General features: G+C 40.0%; 1 protein-coding gene across 1 annotated transcript in view; it reads right to left on the reverse strand.

The window, feature by feature from the left end:
- Window positions 1–1,635: 1,635 nt before the first annotated feature.
- Map3k5 (mitogen-activated protein kinase kinase kinase 5) overlaps window positions 1,636–16,293 on the reverse strand; it is a 243,822-nt gene continuing 229,164 nt past the window's right edge. Inside the window, exons 26-30 of the mRNA XM_023712197.1 lie at window positions 11,722–11,965; window positions 7,255–7,367; window positions 6,053–6,165; window positions 4,020–4,096; window positions 1,636–3,151 (exon numbers count right to left, since the gene is read on the reverse strand). Coding sequence (XP_023567965.1) covers window positions 3,091–3,151; window positions 4,020–4,096; window positions 6,053–6,165; window positions 7,255–7,367; window positions 11,722–11,965 — 608 coding nt within the window. The 3' untranslated portion in view covers window positions 1,636–3,090. The remainder of the gene's footprint in view (window positions 3,152–4,019; window positions 4,097–6,052; window positions 6,166–7,254; window positions 7,368–11,721; window positions 11,966–16,293) is intronic.

The raw sequence follows: 16,293 nt of genomic DNA on the forward strand, positions 1-16,293 counted from the left end.
ATATATGCAGTGTATTATTTGTTGAAACTGTACTTTCGATTTGATTTGAAACTGTCTCATTGCTGTCTGTTTATCAATAAAACTTTGAAAAAAAAAAAAGAAAACTGAAAACAAAAAAATAAAATAAAATAAAATATTGGCTCAAAGCTGGGCATGGTGGTGCGGGCCTGTGACCCACCAGTGTCTGGATGCTACTATTGACAGAAAATGTGAGGAGAGCTGTATCGTTCATATACCCAGCATGCACTACCAGTAAGTATGTAATATTTTAATAAATACTTCTGAATGATGTCATCCTAACCAGACTGCATCCTTATGCTGTTGTCTAAGCACCCCACATGTTTTGTGTTATTTGAATGTTATAGCAGTCCTATGAGGAAGATATGGTTCCTCTAGTTCAACAACTTTTTTTTTGTGTGTGTGGTACCAGGGATCAAACTCAGGACCTTGTGCTTGCAGGAAATACATCCCGAGAGGGGCTAATTTGCCCAGGGTCCTGTGTGCAGTGATGGTTTTGCTCCAGGCTTATGTCTATAGGGTCTGTTCCATCCTAGGACAGCTGAGGGGTGTAACGACCTTACTACCACCTCCACAAAGAGGCTTCTATCTCCCTCTTCAGACCCTATCTGAAGGAAGAAGGTGGGACTGGATTGTCTTACATCATTTAAAAAAGTGTCTGTGCTTTGCCCCAGATGGATGAGAACAGTTTTTCTTTTTTTTTTTTTTTGTCAGTAGATGATGGCTGATTACTGAAATCATAGCTTTTTCTGGTAAGAAATTATACAATATTATTATTTTGCCTTATCAGTACATTCCATCACACATACTTTTACTTGACAATGATGTTGATAGGTCTGTTGTTTATATGACGAGTCACAAGATGGTTCACTTCTCTGCATGGTATTTATAAGATGCAATGAAAGCAGTCCTCAGCAGGAAATTGACAGTGGTGAACTCTGCTGGTTTGAGTGTAGACTGGTACAACCATGATGAACATTGGTGTTGAGAGTTCTCAAAAGATTACAAGTCCCATTTAATCCAGCTATTCCTCTTCTGAGGATTTTCCCAAAAGAATTTATTATTGCTGGTCATGAACCCAACGCTCCTCAGTGTTCTCGGCATATCATTCCACTGAGAGTGTGATTTTAAGTGTGGATCAAGAAGGCACTTGCAATTTGTTTCCATAAGAGAACAGTTTTTCTTAAATGACCTATATGTGGTAGGGGGGCTGGGGTTTGAACAGGGAGGGGGCACGACACATGAAAGGCCAGTGTTGCCCCATGAACTGTACCAGCCCAGATGGCATCAATGCTGTTAAAAAGCATCCAGGTCATTCACCGTACAGCTGGCTGACAATTCCTGTTCTAGGCTGATGCTAAAGGCCTTCCCATGGCTAACCTGTCGTGAGCCCTGATCTACGGTGGAAAGGCTTTCTTTTGTGCCTGAGGCACAGATTGCTGGTAGCACACTAATGATTTTGGCCTGCGAATGTATTATGAATCACACAGGCGCCAAGGCTACACCTGCCCCCAGACAGAGTAGGAGAAAGAGTCCAACGAAAGACTCTCATTGAAGAGTTGCCCGAAATGGGTAGCCTGATCCTCTATAGAAAGAAGCACGGAAACACTGGAATTGGTGAGATGAGCTGCAGCTTACTGAAGACGGCAGCCTGCGTTTCAGCATGAGTCAAATGACGTAACACTGAATTCACACCTTACTTTGCTTTGAAATATCCATATAGGATGCTTCGTGTTAGGATTTAAGATACAGCTCTATGTTGTTGCAAATGTCAAATGAGAAAATATTTGGGAGAATGTTTTTTTATAGTGTAATGCAATATAAAATATTTTGTACCTGGGCTTTTACCTACAAATAAAGATGGCTCCTGTTTTGGCAAAGACTATGCATACGTGGGTCAAGTCATAATATACAAACAATGCTATGTTACTTGTATCCTGTGTAATAAACAAGTTCTTCTGTATGTAAGAAATTTGTTTATTTTATTCATCCATCTAGGAACTTTGGAATTTGTACTATTAACATGAGTGGACTTGTAAAAATATATAATATTTTGCTCAAAAAATTTCCCCCACACATGAGAACTACATTAAAGAAACAGAAAATGCAATGTTTTCCATTAGAAGATGGATTCAAATATGTAACTGTCATTCAAGATGAGCTGAGGCCTTGAGAAAACTGCACTGGTTTTCCCTTATTCTCTTTTTCCTTTATCCTTTCTCTACTGGGGAATACTTTGGATATCAGTTGTTCTTTGAGTAGAAGATGGATTCCACTTAATGTTAGAGTTGAAAAAATGACTAGCAATTTGATACAGTTGTTTACCTAGGTGTTCAGCACAAAATAAGAATTCTTTGGGATTTCTCAAAAAGGTATGTTGGGAATCTCTTTACTTTAGAGTACATATGACACAATGGATAGCTTTAGAACAAGCTAACATTACTGTTATCCAGGCATGTGCAACTGGTGAAGTTCAGTAGTCCACAAACAACTCAAACGAACACATGACAGGCCAGAAACTTAAATTACAAAATACAGCCAATATTACAATTCATACAGAGAGTAAAAACCACTGCTCTCAGATTCTGCACACTTTAAAAAAAAAAAAACTTTATACAATAATCAAATTATGCCTTTCTACCCAAATTCTCAGGGCACATTACAGACACACCTAATCCTAAAAGCTGTGGTCACATTTCGGTTTTCTTCCAGTGGTGCACAATCGCGTGAAACGTTGTATCTGTTCCGTGTGAAATAAACATTTGGCTGAAGCATCATAGCTGCTGAGTTAAAAATACCTCCATAAAAATGTTTTGACTGAAATAATCCTGAACATTAGAATTCTAATTAGGATTATTTTGAGTCTTTATGAAGAGTTCTTAAGAACTGTAGAAGCAGAAGCAGTTAGGAAATTTCAGTGTGTTTTGCCTAATTTTTTTTTTCAACAAAAGTAAACAAATACTGGATTTAAAGTGCAGCTTCTTTCTTCTCTCCATTCAGTCCTCCGTCCCCCTGAAGATTAGTTCTGCATTAACGTTCAGATTCGCCACCGAAGGTTAAGTTGCACGCAGGTCAAGGGCGCTTGCGTCGAAAGTCAACGATGGCCTTCCACAGTGTGCACAGCATCCCTCCCCTGCGAAAGCACGGCAACATTGTGAGAACACTGCACTGGAGACACTGCCCTTGACGTAGACCAGTGACTTCTCAGCTTTCAGTTGCGTGGGGCGGAACAGGAGGATCCCACACTCTTATCGGCTCTCTCTTATGTAACTCTTTGCACGTATTGTGCCAGCGTCCCTCTTCCTTTCTCATCTACTCCCTCAGACTCCCAGGCCCCCAAACACCATTTTAGATTTGCAGCAGTTTTTCAAATGCACCTTTATAGATGAAGGTGTAATGATTATAGGTATGCTTCACTTGCTAGAGAAAATTACGGTAAGAAATCATATCAGATTATACCAGCCCCCTTTCCTAATTATTTCTTTCTTTTTTCCCCCTGTATTTTAGGGAAGGGTCTACAGGGTGTTCAGGGTCTCACTACTAGATCGGACTCCTAATGATCCACCTGTTTACAGCTTCCCAAGAGCTGGGATTACAGGTGTGCACCACCATGCCCAGTCTCAATTCCCTCTCAGCGCACCCCCAGGGGCGGGGCCGGCACAGCAGGTTCAGGGATTGAGCCCCCGGCCCCTGCGCCTAATTATTCCAAAAAGGATGAGGCAATCATGAACTAAACTCCAGGGTCTACACTAGCATGATCTTTGTCTGTATGTTAGTCAAGAAAACTCTTCTACTTGGTTTTCAGTCACATACCGACACTGTTGGTTAGAACGTCCAAAAGTAGCCTGGCCAATGAAGTTGACACAGAGTGGCTGCAAACCCAGGAGCCCTGCCTAGGAGCGCAGTGCTGGGTACACGGCCCCCCAGGAGCCCGGGTTTCATAGCACCAGCCTGGCGCTCCTTCCACCCTGCCCACCGCAGCACAGAACCAAAGGAGGTACCTTAGTCTCAGGCATTTGAGATCATCGCGTGTAACATAGTAGAGAACATCCACTAGTGTATAGTCCTCAGCCAAAAACTGTAGAGAAAGGAAAATGTGCAAAAGTAAGATGTTTCGTCTTCCTTTAATAAACTCCATCTATCATACAGAAACAGCAGTGGTAATCACTAATAATCTCAAAGGAAATCCACTAAAAATATAACCTTGTGGAATTAGTACAGGAAAGGCCTCTTTAATGTAAAGTAACGGCAAAGAAGTGCACCCAAATGACCTCCAGATGCATGAAGGTCACAAGTGACACAGTATCTGAACAGGCCTCCAATGAACAGTGAGTTTTGCTTGAAACTACTCCTGCTGCTCCTAAGCACATGTTTGTGTAAAGAGATTTGGTGCCACACAGCTTTTTTTCCTCAAATGAATAAAATGTTCCTGGAAAGTTACCATGTATATTTAGTCTCTAAACTTAGTTTTTCACAATTCATAAAAGAGATTTTCATGTAATTCGCTGCAAAATCAAGAGTGCAGAATTTAAACTGAAGCTGTTGATTTTAAAAACCACCTATGTTTATGATTATTAAATATATTTACTATATATTTTATGTATATGTCGTACATGTATATTATATATAAGTTATTTAGGGCAAAATACGAAGTTAAAAACTTGGACAGTCATTATCTCTACCATCTATGTTACCTATCTATATCTATGCCTGTCTGTTGTAGTGTGGGGTTTTGCAAGGGGAACAATACCACCCAGGACATTTAATCATAAGATTATTTGTAAGGTCACCAAAGGACTCATATACAGAAAGAGTATAGAGAATCTGTCCGCACGCGAGTATTTAGTGGATAACTACTGCTCCTGAATTGTGACTTGAGTCCAAGTTACAGGGAGAAATATTTAGGAAGACTTGCTTGGAGGCATTATTTTCCATTGGCAAGGGAGTTGTTGCAGTTTCGTTAGCAGCAATTTATTAACTGTGGATTTCCAAGGAGGCCTACATTATAGCTAGGAGTCCAACAGATCATCAAGTGAAGGGGAAAGATATCTTTTAGTTATTTTAAAAATTTAAATATAAATTGAGGGCCAGGGAGATAGCAAAATAAGCGCTTGCCTGGCAAGTGCAGGGTCCTGAGTTCAATCCTGGTACAAAAAAAAACCAAAAAAACAAAAAAACAAAAAACTGAAATAACATTAGGAGGATTTTTCTGTCAAAAAGATCACCTCTTAATGTGTGCATGTGTTTATATAATCTTAATATGTAAATATTGTTCATGCTAAGTATAGACATCTATAATGGTCAGAGATAAATTAGGTTACTACTGACATAATATGGTTTGTATAAAAAACATACCTAACAAAATTTACCAACTAGATAGATCTATTTTATTAAGTAACAATAAATAATTGCTGCCCAAGAGTCTACTAATGATGGAAGAGAACTGGGCTGAGATAGCTCAGTGGAATAAATGCTTGTCTGGAAAGCACAAGGCCCCAAGTTTGATCCCTAGCACCATAAAAAAAAAAAAAAAAAAAATAGCAACAGCATTAACTTTTTATCTTTTGTTTCTGTCTTGAATTATTTCATTTTATTTTATTTTTAATTCAAAAAATTAAAAACCTTAGAGGCAGTGGACAAAATGCATTAGCCTGTCTCTTTGTTAATGCACACCCTGCAACGCCCCCTGGAAATCGTCTTCTCCTCCTCTGATCCCCCACCCAAACATACATCCAGGTGGCCTTGTTTATCCCTCCAGCATCCCCCGTCACTTCCTTAGAGGACTTTTCCCCAAACTTCCCTACTTTCTCGGAACACTGGAAATTTTTCCTTCTCGGAATTTACTGCTTATTATGCATTTTATCTGTGGAACTGAGCCAGTTTCTGTCTGCCTACCCTGGTTCACAAACAGGAGGTCAGGGCTGGCTCTGACTAGCTCCCCCGTGTGTCCCCTTATGACTTGAAGGTTCCCTGGCACACAGCAGGCATGCAAAGTTCTGAAACAAAAGAACACAAGCCCCACAGTTTTCTTTACCCGGCTGATAGTGTCTTCATCAGCTCCATTTTCTCTCAGCCAGCTGATGAGTTCAGAATCTTCAGTGTTTGCGCCTGGAGAATTCAGGTGACACACTGGTAACTCAGGGATATCTAGAACCAAATTTGGAGGTGACATTCTTAGCTTTGTCTCACAGTTTACAAACATTTACATGCTTCTTACAAGATTTCACTCTAGCAGAAACTAGTTATAGAAACAATTCAGATTGACAATATAAATGATAATTAAAGAAAATGAGACTGGATAATGCACCAATAAAAAGGTGTCAGAGGCACTAATTTAAGATATTTCCACTTTGTGCTCTCATGTCAACTTTCCAGTTTCTCTCTCTCTCTCTCTCTCTCTCTCTCTCTCTCTCTCTCTCTCTCTCTCTTTCTTTTTTGTGATACCAGGGATTGAACTCAGGACCCTGTGCTTGCCAGGCAAGCACTTATTCTACTGAGCTATCTTCCTGGGTGCCTCAACTTAATAGTTTCTTAATCTTTGTGTGCCAAAGTTATGCTTTGTGCTTTTCAGGCAACAAAGATGAACACAGCAAAGAATTATAAAATTATAATGATATTTTTCACTATTTGTGATAATATGAAAAGACTTCACACAAATGACTATTTTCTTCAAGATGAGTTCCATAAGAGTCTCTAAAGATTATCTTTCACCCACAGTTTCTCATAGTTTTTTCATATTTCTAACTTATTTTTTTAATTATTGTATCCCTGTTCTATGTAAGCCTCCTCAAATTGTAGAGGGGAAGGGGTGGAATATACTGAATACGAATGAAAAATAACAGCATTATTTTCTAGTAGTCTCCTTGTGATATCTTTAAAAAGAAAGACTAAGTAGAAAGACTATATATATATAATTTTGGAAAAAGTAACCATGGGGAGGTTTATTTTATTTTTTTGTTTTTTGGTGCTGAGGATGAAACCTAGGGCTTCCAGCTTGCTAGGCAAGCATTCTACCACTAAGCTAAATCCCCAGCATCAGAAAAAATAACTATGCATTGTCCATTTTTACTACACTCATAACAGTTAAAAATTGAGTTTTTAAAAAAGCAATCCCAGCTTGTGCCAGTGGTATAAGGGACGGGCTGACTAAGCCATGCTACGGCACTGCCTGTGGCCTTCTCAGCTTTTTGTCCAGGCTGGGCGAACAGCACTGCTTTGAAATTTCTTGCTGTTTACCTATTGGCTGGGACTTCAGCCTCAGGTGTTTAATTTCTTGTTCTTTTTCTTCAATAGCTTGATGAAGGAGGGCTTGTAATTCTTTCTCTTTCCGAACCAATTCTTCCAGTAATCTGCAAAGGAAAATTATATTGGTTGATAGAATACTGAAGCTGAAGCTGATACACAGTGATCCTCTAGATACGGGCCTCTCAAGGTACAATCACCACAGACACCCCTGGGATTTTCCAGGAACAAAGGCCGTATTCCAGCAGCTCTGGGGTGAGGTCAGAGACTGCCTGGGGAACAGGCGCCCAGGAAGCACTGAGGCTGAAGAGCCACAGACCATCTTCCACCTCCACTAGCAAACGTCTGGAAAACTCTGTGCTTCCAGGCAAAGATTCAAAACCTTCCTGCCCGATGGTCTGTCAAAAATCTTCAGAGCTACTGTTCTACTTCTCAAGACTATGGATGTCAAAATTATAAATATGAGACAATAATACTGGCATTTACATGGATAGCCCCTCATAAAAGTTGGTAAATATGGGTATCCAAATCAGCGCAAAGAAGAAAGGTAATTACTTTTCTTTAACTATGGAAACTGGAGCGCTAGCTCTGACTGAGATGGCCAAGAATTACACGTGCTCAATACGTGTTGCCGAAACTGTGGTTGTGACTATGTTATTTTCTCACTTGTGGAGGTGGCTAGGGTTAGTGAAGTGGTTAAAGGATTGCTGTGTTCTCGGTACATTTAGTTCCTAACTGGTATCTGATGCTGTTTCCAAAAAACAAGGAGAAACTATGACACTTTAAGTTCTTGTCCACGGAAGGTTCATTATGTAACTGAGGACCAAATGATAACCGACTCACCTTGTCCAACACTACTTCCTGGAGAAGATCATCCAGGTTATGAAAAGCAATGTGGTATTGCTTAGTAGCTTAGATGCAGAATCTCTTTTTCTGTTTGTTTGTTGTTCGTTTTTTGATATATGGTCTAACCAGGCAATTACAGCCAGCCCTGAACTTGCTGTGCATCCCAAATTGGGCTCAAACTCACGATTCTCTTGCCTCAGCCTCCTAAAGGCTGGAACTACAGGCATGCACCACCATACCTGATTTTAAACTATATCATGTATTAAGATTATGAAGATATAATTATCATGTATCTATAGCTCTTAACAAACTATCTTTGTTTCATTTTCATTTTCTTTTTTTTTTGAGACAAGGTCTTGCTATGTAGTTCAGACTGACCTTGAACTCACTATGTAGCCCAGGGTTACCTAGAACTCATGGTGATCCTCTTGTCTGAGCCTCCCAAGTGCTGGGATTACAGGTGTGTGCTGTCACACCTGGCTGTTTTATTCTCTTGTTGACAGATGTGCCTCAGGACCATGTTCTATATAGGGGCTTATTTCCACTCCTGTTAACAAGCTTGAAGGCAGCAAATGAAGAATATGCCTGGGCTCTATCTTGGTTCAGCCATGCGACTCCTGTGTCAGCCTCAGACTAATTACCTGGTGCCTCTGGGCTTCACTTGGCACATTTGTAAAAAAGAACAGGAAAATTTCTGGAAAGGATTATTGTGATCATTAAGTGAGATAACATAGGTAAAGTGCTAGGCAGTGCCTGGGCTTTAATACGGGCTATCTTGGGTCCTGCTGTAGCTTCTGGTTCTGCAGAAGTATCTTCCCACAGCTCGGGCTATGTTCTTATTCCAACTTCCAAGCTCTGCTCTACTTTCATGGCACATAAAGATGATAATAGAAGGGCTAGCCAGATAGCTCAGTGGACTAAGCACCTGCTTAGGTAGAGTGCAGGGGCAGGGCTCGAACCCCAGCACCACAGGTTGTGCAGGCCCCGCCCCAGGGTGTAGCAGGAGACTGCTACAGAGACTGGGCGTGGTGGCGCACGCCTGTAATCCCAGAGCTTGGCAGCATCACTATGAGTCCAAGCTGTGGTAGTGAGACCCTGTAGACCCTGTACGAACTACATTAAAAAAAAAGACAAACCCTTTTATATTTCAAGTACTATTCAACTGAAAATTATGAGGACCAATACAGAGATGACTGGTCCCTGATGTCAGTGGCTCAGTGCCTGAACTAAACCAGTGCTCTTCCTTCAACACCGTGTTGAGCAAACACTGTGTTTCATCTTACTTTTCTGAGGGTGATGGAAGAAATATGGGAGAAATGGCCAAAAAAAGAAAAAAGAGGCCAATAACACTCTAGACTTCAGATTTAACTATAAATATGTACAGAAAAACATATAAATGCATGGGCTATTAGGGAAAATGTATTTGTGCTCGAAAGTAGCAAAGGAAGGTAGCAAATCCCAGTTTTCTCAACAGAGAAGGACTCCAAAACAGGACTGGAGCTGGGGCTGAGGGCCTCAGAGGAGGAATGTGAAGATGTGAGGAAAGTAGCTGGAGCAGCCCTTGGTGACAGCTGATGGCACAAGAACAGGGACAGCCGGCAGTGGCAGGGGGTAGACACTAGGCCAATGAAACGGGCAAAGGAGAAGAAGGAACAGAGTACACAGCCAGGCTGCATTCAGAGAGGTGGGTCTGTTGACACAGCCAGGGTGTGTGGATGGCTGGTTTCAGGGCCAGGAAAGCAGACAGACCAGCTCTTTAGTAAACAAAGCTGTTTTATTGTCTGTATAATTCTGACCAGAAACTGTGGGTCAGGAACCCATTCACACAGCAGCACATGCGCCCCAAAAAACACCTTTAGAGAAGGGACTAAAGGTAGCCCCGCCCATAATGGATAGGTACTAAAATTAGACTACTGCTTGAGAAGAGCAAGAATAGGAAACACCAAGATTTAAATAAAGTCTTAGAAAACTCCCAAATTCTTCATTCCCAAGTAGTAGAGATGAAACGTAAAGATCAGGATTCAGAGGATGGGATATGCAAGTCAGAGAGCTAATTTCCCTTTATTAAAAAAAAAAAACAAAAAACACTTGGGGGCCGGGAAGATGGCTCAGTGGAATAAGCGCTTCCCTGGCAAGTGCAAGGGCCTGAGTTCAATCCCCGATTCTACAAAAACAAAAACAAAAACAAAAAAAAAACACACCACCACCAACAAAAAAACACTCTATGTAAACTATAGAGACAGGTACATATGAGTTTACGTGATCATGCAACCAAAATTCCTGTTTCTGAATACAGAATGGGCTTTGTATTAAATTTGGCACGTAAGCCTAACTTTAAAAACCCAGGGCTGGCCAGATAGTTCAGCGGGCTAAAGTGCCTGCTTAGGCCGAGCGCAGCGGCTAGGGGTTCAATCTCCCTAGTGTGCAGGCGGCCCCACCCCCCGGACGTGCTGAGATGGTGATTGAGAATGAGCATGGTGGGGCTTCCCTGTAATCCCAGGGTTTGGGAGGCTAAAAACTGGAGGATCACTACAAGTCCAATCTGTTTAGTGAAGCCCTATAGACTCTGTACCAAATACATTAAAAAAAACCCCTAAATTTATGACTAAAGTCAGATATTTTTATCTCCTTAGTGAACAACTAGAATTTTCACCTGAGATCTCAAAATATTTAAATAACTTTTATTGACTCACCAACAAAAAAAGAAAAAGAAGTTATCACCGCAAACCCAGAGCCATAAAATTAGTTTCCCACATCAATAGTAGCCAACACAAGAAGCTATAAATCATAGCTTCAGACCTTGAGCTATATTGAAATAACAGATGGACAGGAAATATTTACTGTTCACTTAACCTGATTGAGTGGGTTTCATGCTACCAAATTCTCAAAGATGAATTAAACTCTAGAGATGTCCTCCTGGCACAGTAAAAGTTGAGTAGAATTATAAGTGCGGTCAACTGTCATCATTTCAAGGTTTTAAAGTACAAAGTTAGTTTTGTCCCTGCAAGTACAGGATCTTCCTCTCCTAAAAGAAGCTGATATTCCAAATCATGGGCTTTTAAAAGAACACAGGCTTTCTGTCCTTTCTCTTAGCTATCAACTGGCAAGAACACATTGCTCCAAGTCTGCGCATAACTGAGGTTACAACTCAGTTACTCTGCAAGTTTCAGTGCACTCGAAGCAAAGTAGCAAAGAAGTGGTGCTGGAGAGGGCCAAGTTTATACAAATGGATTAGAGGAATCATATTTTGTTTGTTTGTTTGTTGGGGACTGTACTGGGGATTGAACCCAGGGCCTTGGGATGACAGGCAAGCACAGCATCACTGAATTACACCCCCGGCCAGGAATCATATTTTGTATGTTCTGTGGATCAGACTTTTAAAGTAGACCATGGTGCCAAGGAGATAGCTCAGCGGTCTAAGCACCTGCCTGGCAAGTGCAAGGACTCGGGTTCAATCCCCAGAACCTCATGCTGTACTAGCCCCACACTGAGCCAGCCATGTAGTGGGACCCTGTAACAAATAAATAAATCAAAAGAGATTTAAAAAAAATAAAGTAGGCCAAAACACATACAATTTTACAGAAGTAAAAGAACCAGCCCGTGCCAGCATATTACCTATTAGTTTCTATTTTCATCCTTCCAAGCTGCACATTCAGTGACCGGTGAGCACTCTGAGAATCATGGGACACGGTGGAGCTGAGTGTGCTCACCCCTGAGGTGGCCACAGCATCTTCAATGACAGCCTGGGGTCTTCGGACTGTTTGATTGGAAGGTGGTTCCTCATGCTCATCATCTACATCCAAGTCTTCCGGATCAGCAGTGTCACTCTCTGATGCCAGGCTAAAATGTGGCCTCAGTTCTGTTTGGAATGATATTCACAACATCACTGATAAAATCCAAGCAATTCATGTCGTAAGATACAAATATCAGGCTGGGTGCAATGGCATCGTTCCCGCTTCTCAGGGGCCTGGGGTAAGGAGGCTAAAAGCTCAAGGCCAGCCCAGACAATTTTGTGAAATCCTATCTCAAAATAAAAAATAAGAGGGGCTGGAAATGTATCTCAGTTGTGGTAGAGCACCCTGGGTTCAACTGTGTATATATAAAAAAAATCGACGTCCTTGCTATTAATGAAATATTTATTCCAAACTATTCTTCCAAAAGAAGTGAGGATGGATTTCTATACATAATTCAGATGTGTTTTCCTGGATTTGTAAAATTCAAAGGCGATAGAAACTGAGAATGGTCTGATTCAAACAGAAATGTTCATATTATTTGCAAGTTATGTAGGGAAAAGGCTAAAATCTAAAAGAAAGAGAATGATATTAAAAACTCACTGAAAATATAAGAAATTGCTTGTACAAGTAATATTCATTTTTAGGTTGTATAAGATCTGGCAAGTATTAGGTTGGAAAATTAGGAAACTGAAATATACAAAGACAATAGAGATAAAAATACAAAGAATGTTCTTCTCCCTATAACATTAAAAACGTAAAAGGATGTAGGGAAAATGCTAAAAATATCACACATTACTTTTACATCCATGTCAATAACAGTGTTTGACTTTAACAAATGGGTCAGTTGTTAGTGTTTCTTACTCTAACCTGTTGACCAAGCACTAAAATTTAAAGCACAGTAACCGTGCTGCAGAAACACATGTAGTAGGATCCCAGCGGTAAGGAATGAAAATTGTGATAAATGATATGAGCTTTGCTGAAGTAAAATCATTTAAATGATTCTCAGTGCACGGGAAGGGGCTGTGGAGAGACTCAAACTGCTCACAATGGTCCCCTTTTTTGTATTTGTTACTTTTCGTTGTTCTGGTTTTTGTTCTTTTTTAACTGTGTACCTTCTGGGGGACACAATATGATAATTTCTTCCAAGTATACAATATATAATGATCCAGTCGGGGTAATCAGCAAAAAATAAAAATAAAATAAAATTTAAAGTGCAAAAGTTCCAAGTCTCCCGCGTAAACACACCAGACAATATGAGTTTACCTGCAAATCACTTCAAAACTTGGATGCTATCTTTCCACAGAAAAAAAGAGTATATATGGTCATGGGTCCTTAATCAGGTCCAGGAAAAGGAATGACATTCATAATTTAAGAGAAGCCAGGGTAGCATAAATACTAGATTTTGATGTTTCATGCCCTAGCACATGGGACTTTTACTGGATCTCAGATAAATTCTCTCTAGAAGAAAATCAATGGGAGACCAGCCCACCACTCTACCATGGCCAGGTCACCAGGGCCTTCTACCCCAACCCTCTCGCTAACTCTCTGCCCTCACCTTTCTTGCCCTTGGCACAGTGTTTTCCTTCTAAATCTTTTACTGCTGCTTCTCTTCTTCAAACTTTTTGACTGCTGCTCTCTCCTTAAAAGCTGAAATTCTACCTTTCACCTTTCTATGTTTTTACATGGATAACCTCACTGTCCTCTATGAAAGTCAAGAGCTGCTATTATGTACTAAGAACTTTACACCTTGGCTACAGTCCTGTTACATCCAGAACCTTCTGGTATTTCAGTTGGCCAGGGACTTCAACTTCAACAAGCTAAAGAGAATTCATCATTTTGATAAAGGGGCCAAACAGGCTTAGTGGAGGAAAGATGGCCTCTTTAATAAACAGGGCTGGAAAAACTGGCTTTTCACATGCTGAAGGCTAGAATTGGACCCATGCCTATCACCATGCACAAAGCTACAGTCAAAATACTTAGGAATCATTAGAGGCTGGAGAGAGAGCTCAGTGGAATAAGTGCTTGCCTGGCAAGTGCAAGGTCCTGAGTTCAATCCCTGGTATCACCAAAACAACAACAAAACAAAACAAAACAAAACAACACAAAACAAAACAAAACAAAACAAAACCAAAACCAAAACAAAACACCTTAGGAATCAATCTCACAAAGGATGTAAAAGATTTATACAGTGAAAATTACGGTACTCTGAGAAGAGACTAAAGAGGATTTGAGAAAATGGAAAAATATTCCATGCTCCTGGATAGGAAGAACTAACATTGTGAAAATGGCTATACTCCCAAACTTGCTATACAGATTCAATGCAATCCCAATTAAAATACCATTAGTATACCTCATAGAACTAGAGAAAACTTTCCTTAAATTCATTGGCACCAGAAGAGACCCAGAATATCAAAAGCAATCCTGGGAAACAAAGAAAAGGCAGGAGGTTTCACAATCCCTGACCTAAAATTATACTATAAAGTTACTGTGATAAAATCAGCATGGTACTGGCATAGAGATATACCTGAGGATCAGTGGAACAGATGAGAAGATGCAGACACAACTGTAAATACACTCAGCCACCTTATCTTTGATAAAGGGGCCAAACAGGCCCCTTTATTGGAGGAAAGACAGCCTCTTTAATAAATGGTGCTGGAAAAACTGGCCTTCCACATGCTGAAGGTTAAAATTAGACCCATGCCTATCACCCTGCACAAAGCTGCAGTCAAAATGGATCAAATATTTAAATGTTAAAACAGAAACACTAAATCTTCTGGAGGAAAATGTAGGTAGAAATCTTAAAGACACAGGGGTAGAGAGTTCATGAACAAAAACCAAACTGCATGGAAAATAGTTCAAAGAATCAACAAGTGAGATCTCATCTTTTTGAAAAATTTCTACACTTTAAAGCAAATTTCCAACAGAGTAATAAGAAAACCAACAAACTGGAAAAAAAATTATAGCCAACTGTCCCTCTGACAAAGGCTTTCTTTATAGAATATACAAAGAATTTTAAAAAATCAGGCCCCCCTAAATTCAAAGACCCAATCCAAAAATGGACATCACAGATGAATCTAAACTTCTCAGAGGAAGAAATACAAATATCAAGTAAATATATGAAAAAATGTTCAACATCATTGATCATTCGAGAAGTGCAAATTAAAGCAACACTGAGATTCCATCTCACCCCAGAAAGAATGGCTGACATCAAGAAGTCAGCCAATAACAAATGATGGAGAAGCTGTGGAGAAAAAGGAACCCTTTTGAACTGTTGGTGAGAGTGCAGCCTGGTAGAACCACTGTGGAAATCAGTGTGGTGATTCCTTCAAAAGCTAGGATTGGAGACCCCATTCAGGCCAGCTATTCCCCTCTAGGGTATTTTTCCAAAATAACTGAAACATTCATAACTGAGCGATATATGTACACCCATGTTTATAGCAGCGCAATTTGTCATAGCTAAATCCTGGAAACAACTCAGATGCCCATGAACTGAATAATGGATAAGAAAGGTGTGCTATTTTTACACAATGGAGTATTATTCAGCTATAAAACAGGATAAATTTGAATCTTTTGTTGGTACATGAATACAACTAGAGAATATATTCCTTTTTTTTTGGCTGGCTCAGCCTGCCCTGAGGGTGGGGCTGGGGGGTATGTGGTGTCGGGAATAAACCGTGGTCCCCTACACTGGCCTAAGCTTGGCTAAGCAGGTACTTTAGACCATTTAGCTATCTTGCTGGCTCTAGAGAATGTATTCTTTTTTTTTTTTTTGCTCCTTATGCCTTCATGGCAGGTTTGGCTGGCTTGAGTTGTAAGGATCGAACTCCAGCAACCTGAGCCTGACTGCTTTGTTGAAGCAGCCACTTAAAGAACTGAGCTTAGGGGCAGGCCCCCGAGAATGTATTCTTAAGTGAAATAAATCAAACCCATATATGCAAACATCATATTGTCTCCCTAGTGTGAGAACCTGAAAGAGAAAAATGGAATCTAAAGGATACAATAGACAGTGGTAAAAGGGAATAAACTTATTCAAAATGAAAGAGTTACTGAATTGAGGAGAACAGGAGAGGCAGTGGGGGAAAGAGATTCATCTACGTATATAAGCAGGATGCTTTGGACAACTGTACTGTGCATTTCTGCTGGTTTATGGAAAGAAGCAGTTAATGCTTTAAGTTGTTTTGTCTCCTTTTTTTCTTTCTTTCTTTCTTTTTTTTTTTTTTTTACAGGTATACAGCACCACACCCATTTTGGGGAGGTCCTTTTTATTTTTATTTTTTAATAGATTGCAAATTGAAAATAAATTATTTACAAACATAAATGAATATAACAATAAAAGCTGTCCAAAATAAAAATGAAGAATTTACAGATCAGTCATAATAGTTCACTGTGTCAAAACCCAGAAATTTATATTAATGTAATTAGAATTCTCAAAGTAGAAAGGAGTAGGCAATTA

This window comes from Octodon degus, unplaced genomic scaffold (genome assembly GCF_000260255.1).
Source record: "Octodon degus isolate 3935 unplaced genomic scaffold, OctDeg1.0 scaffold00024, whole genome shotgun sequence".
NCBI classification, from domain to species: Eukaryota; Metazoa; Chordata; class Mammalia; order Rodentia; family Octodontidae; genus Octodon; species Octodon degus.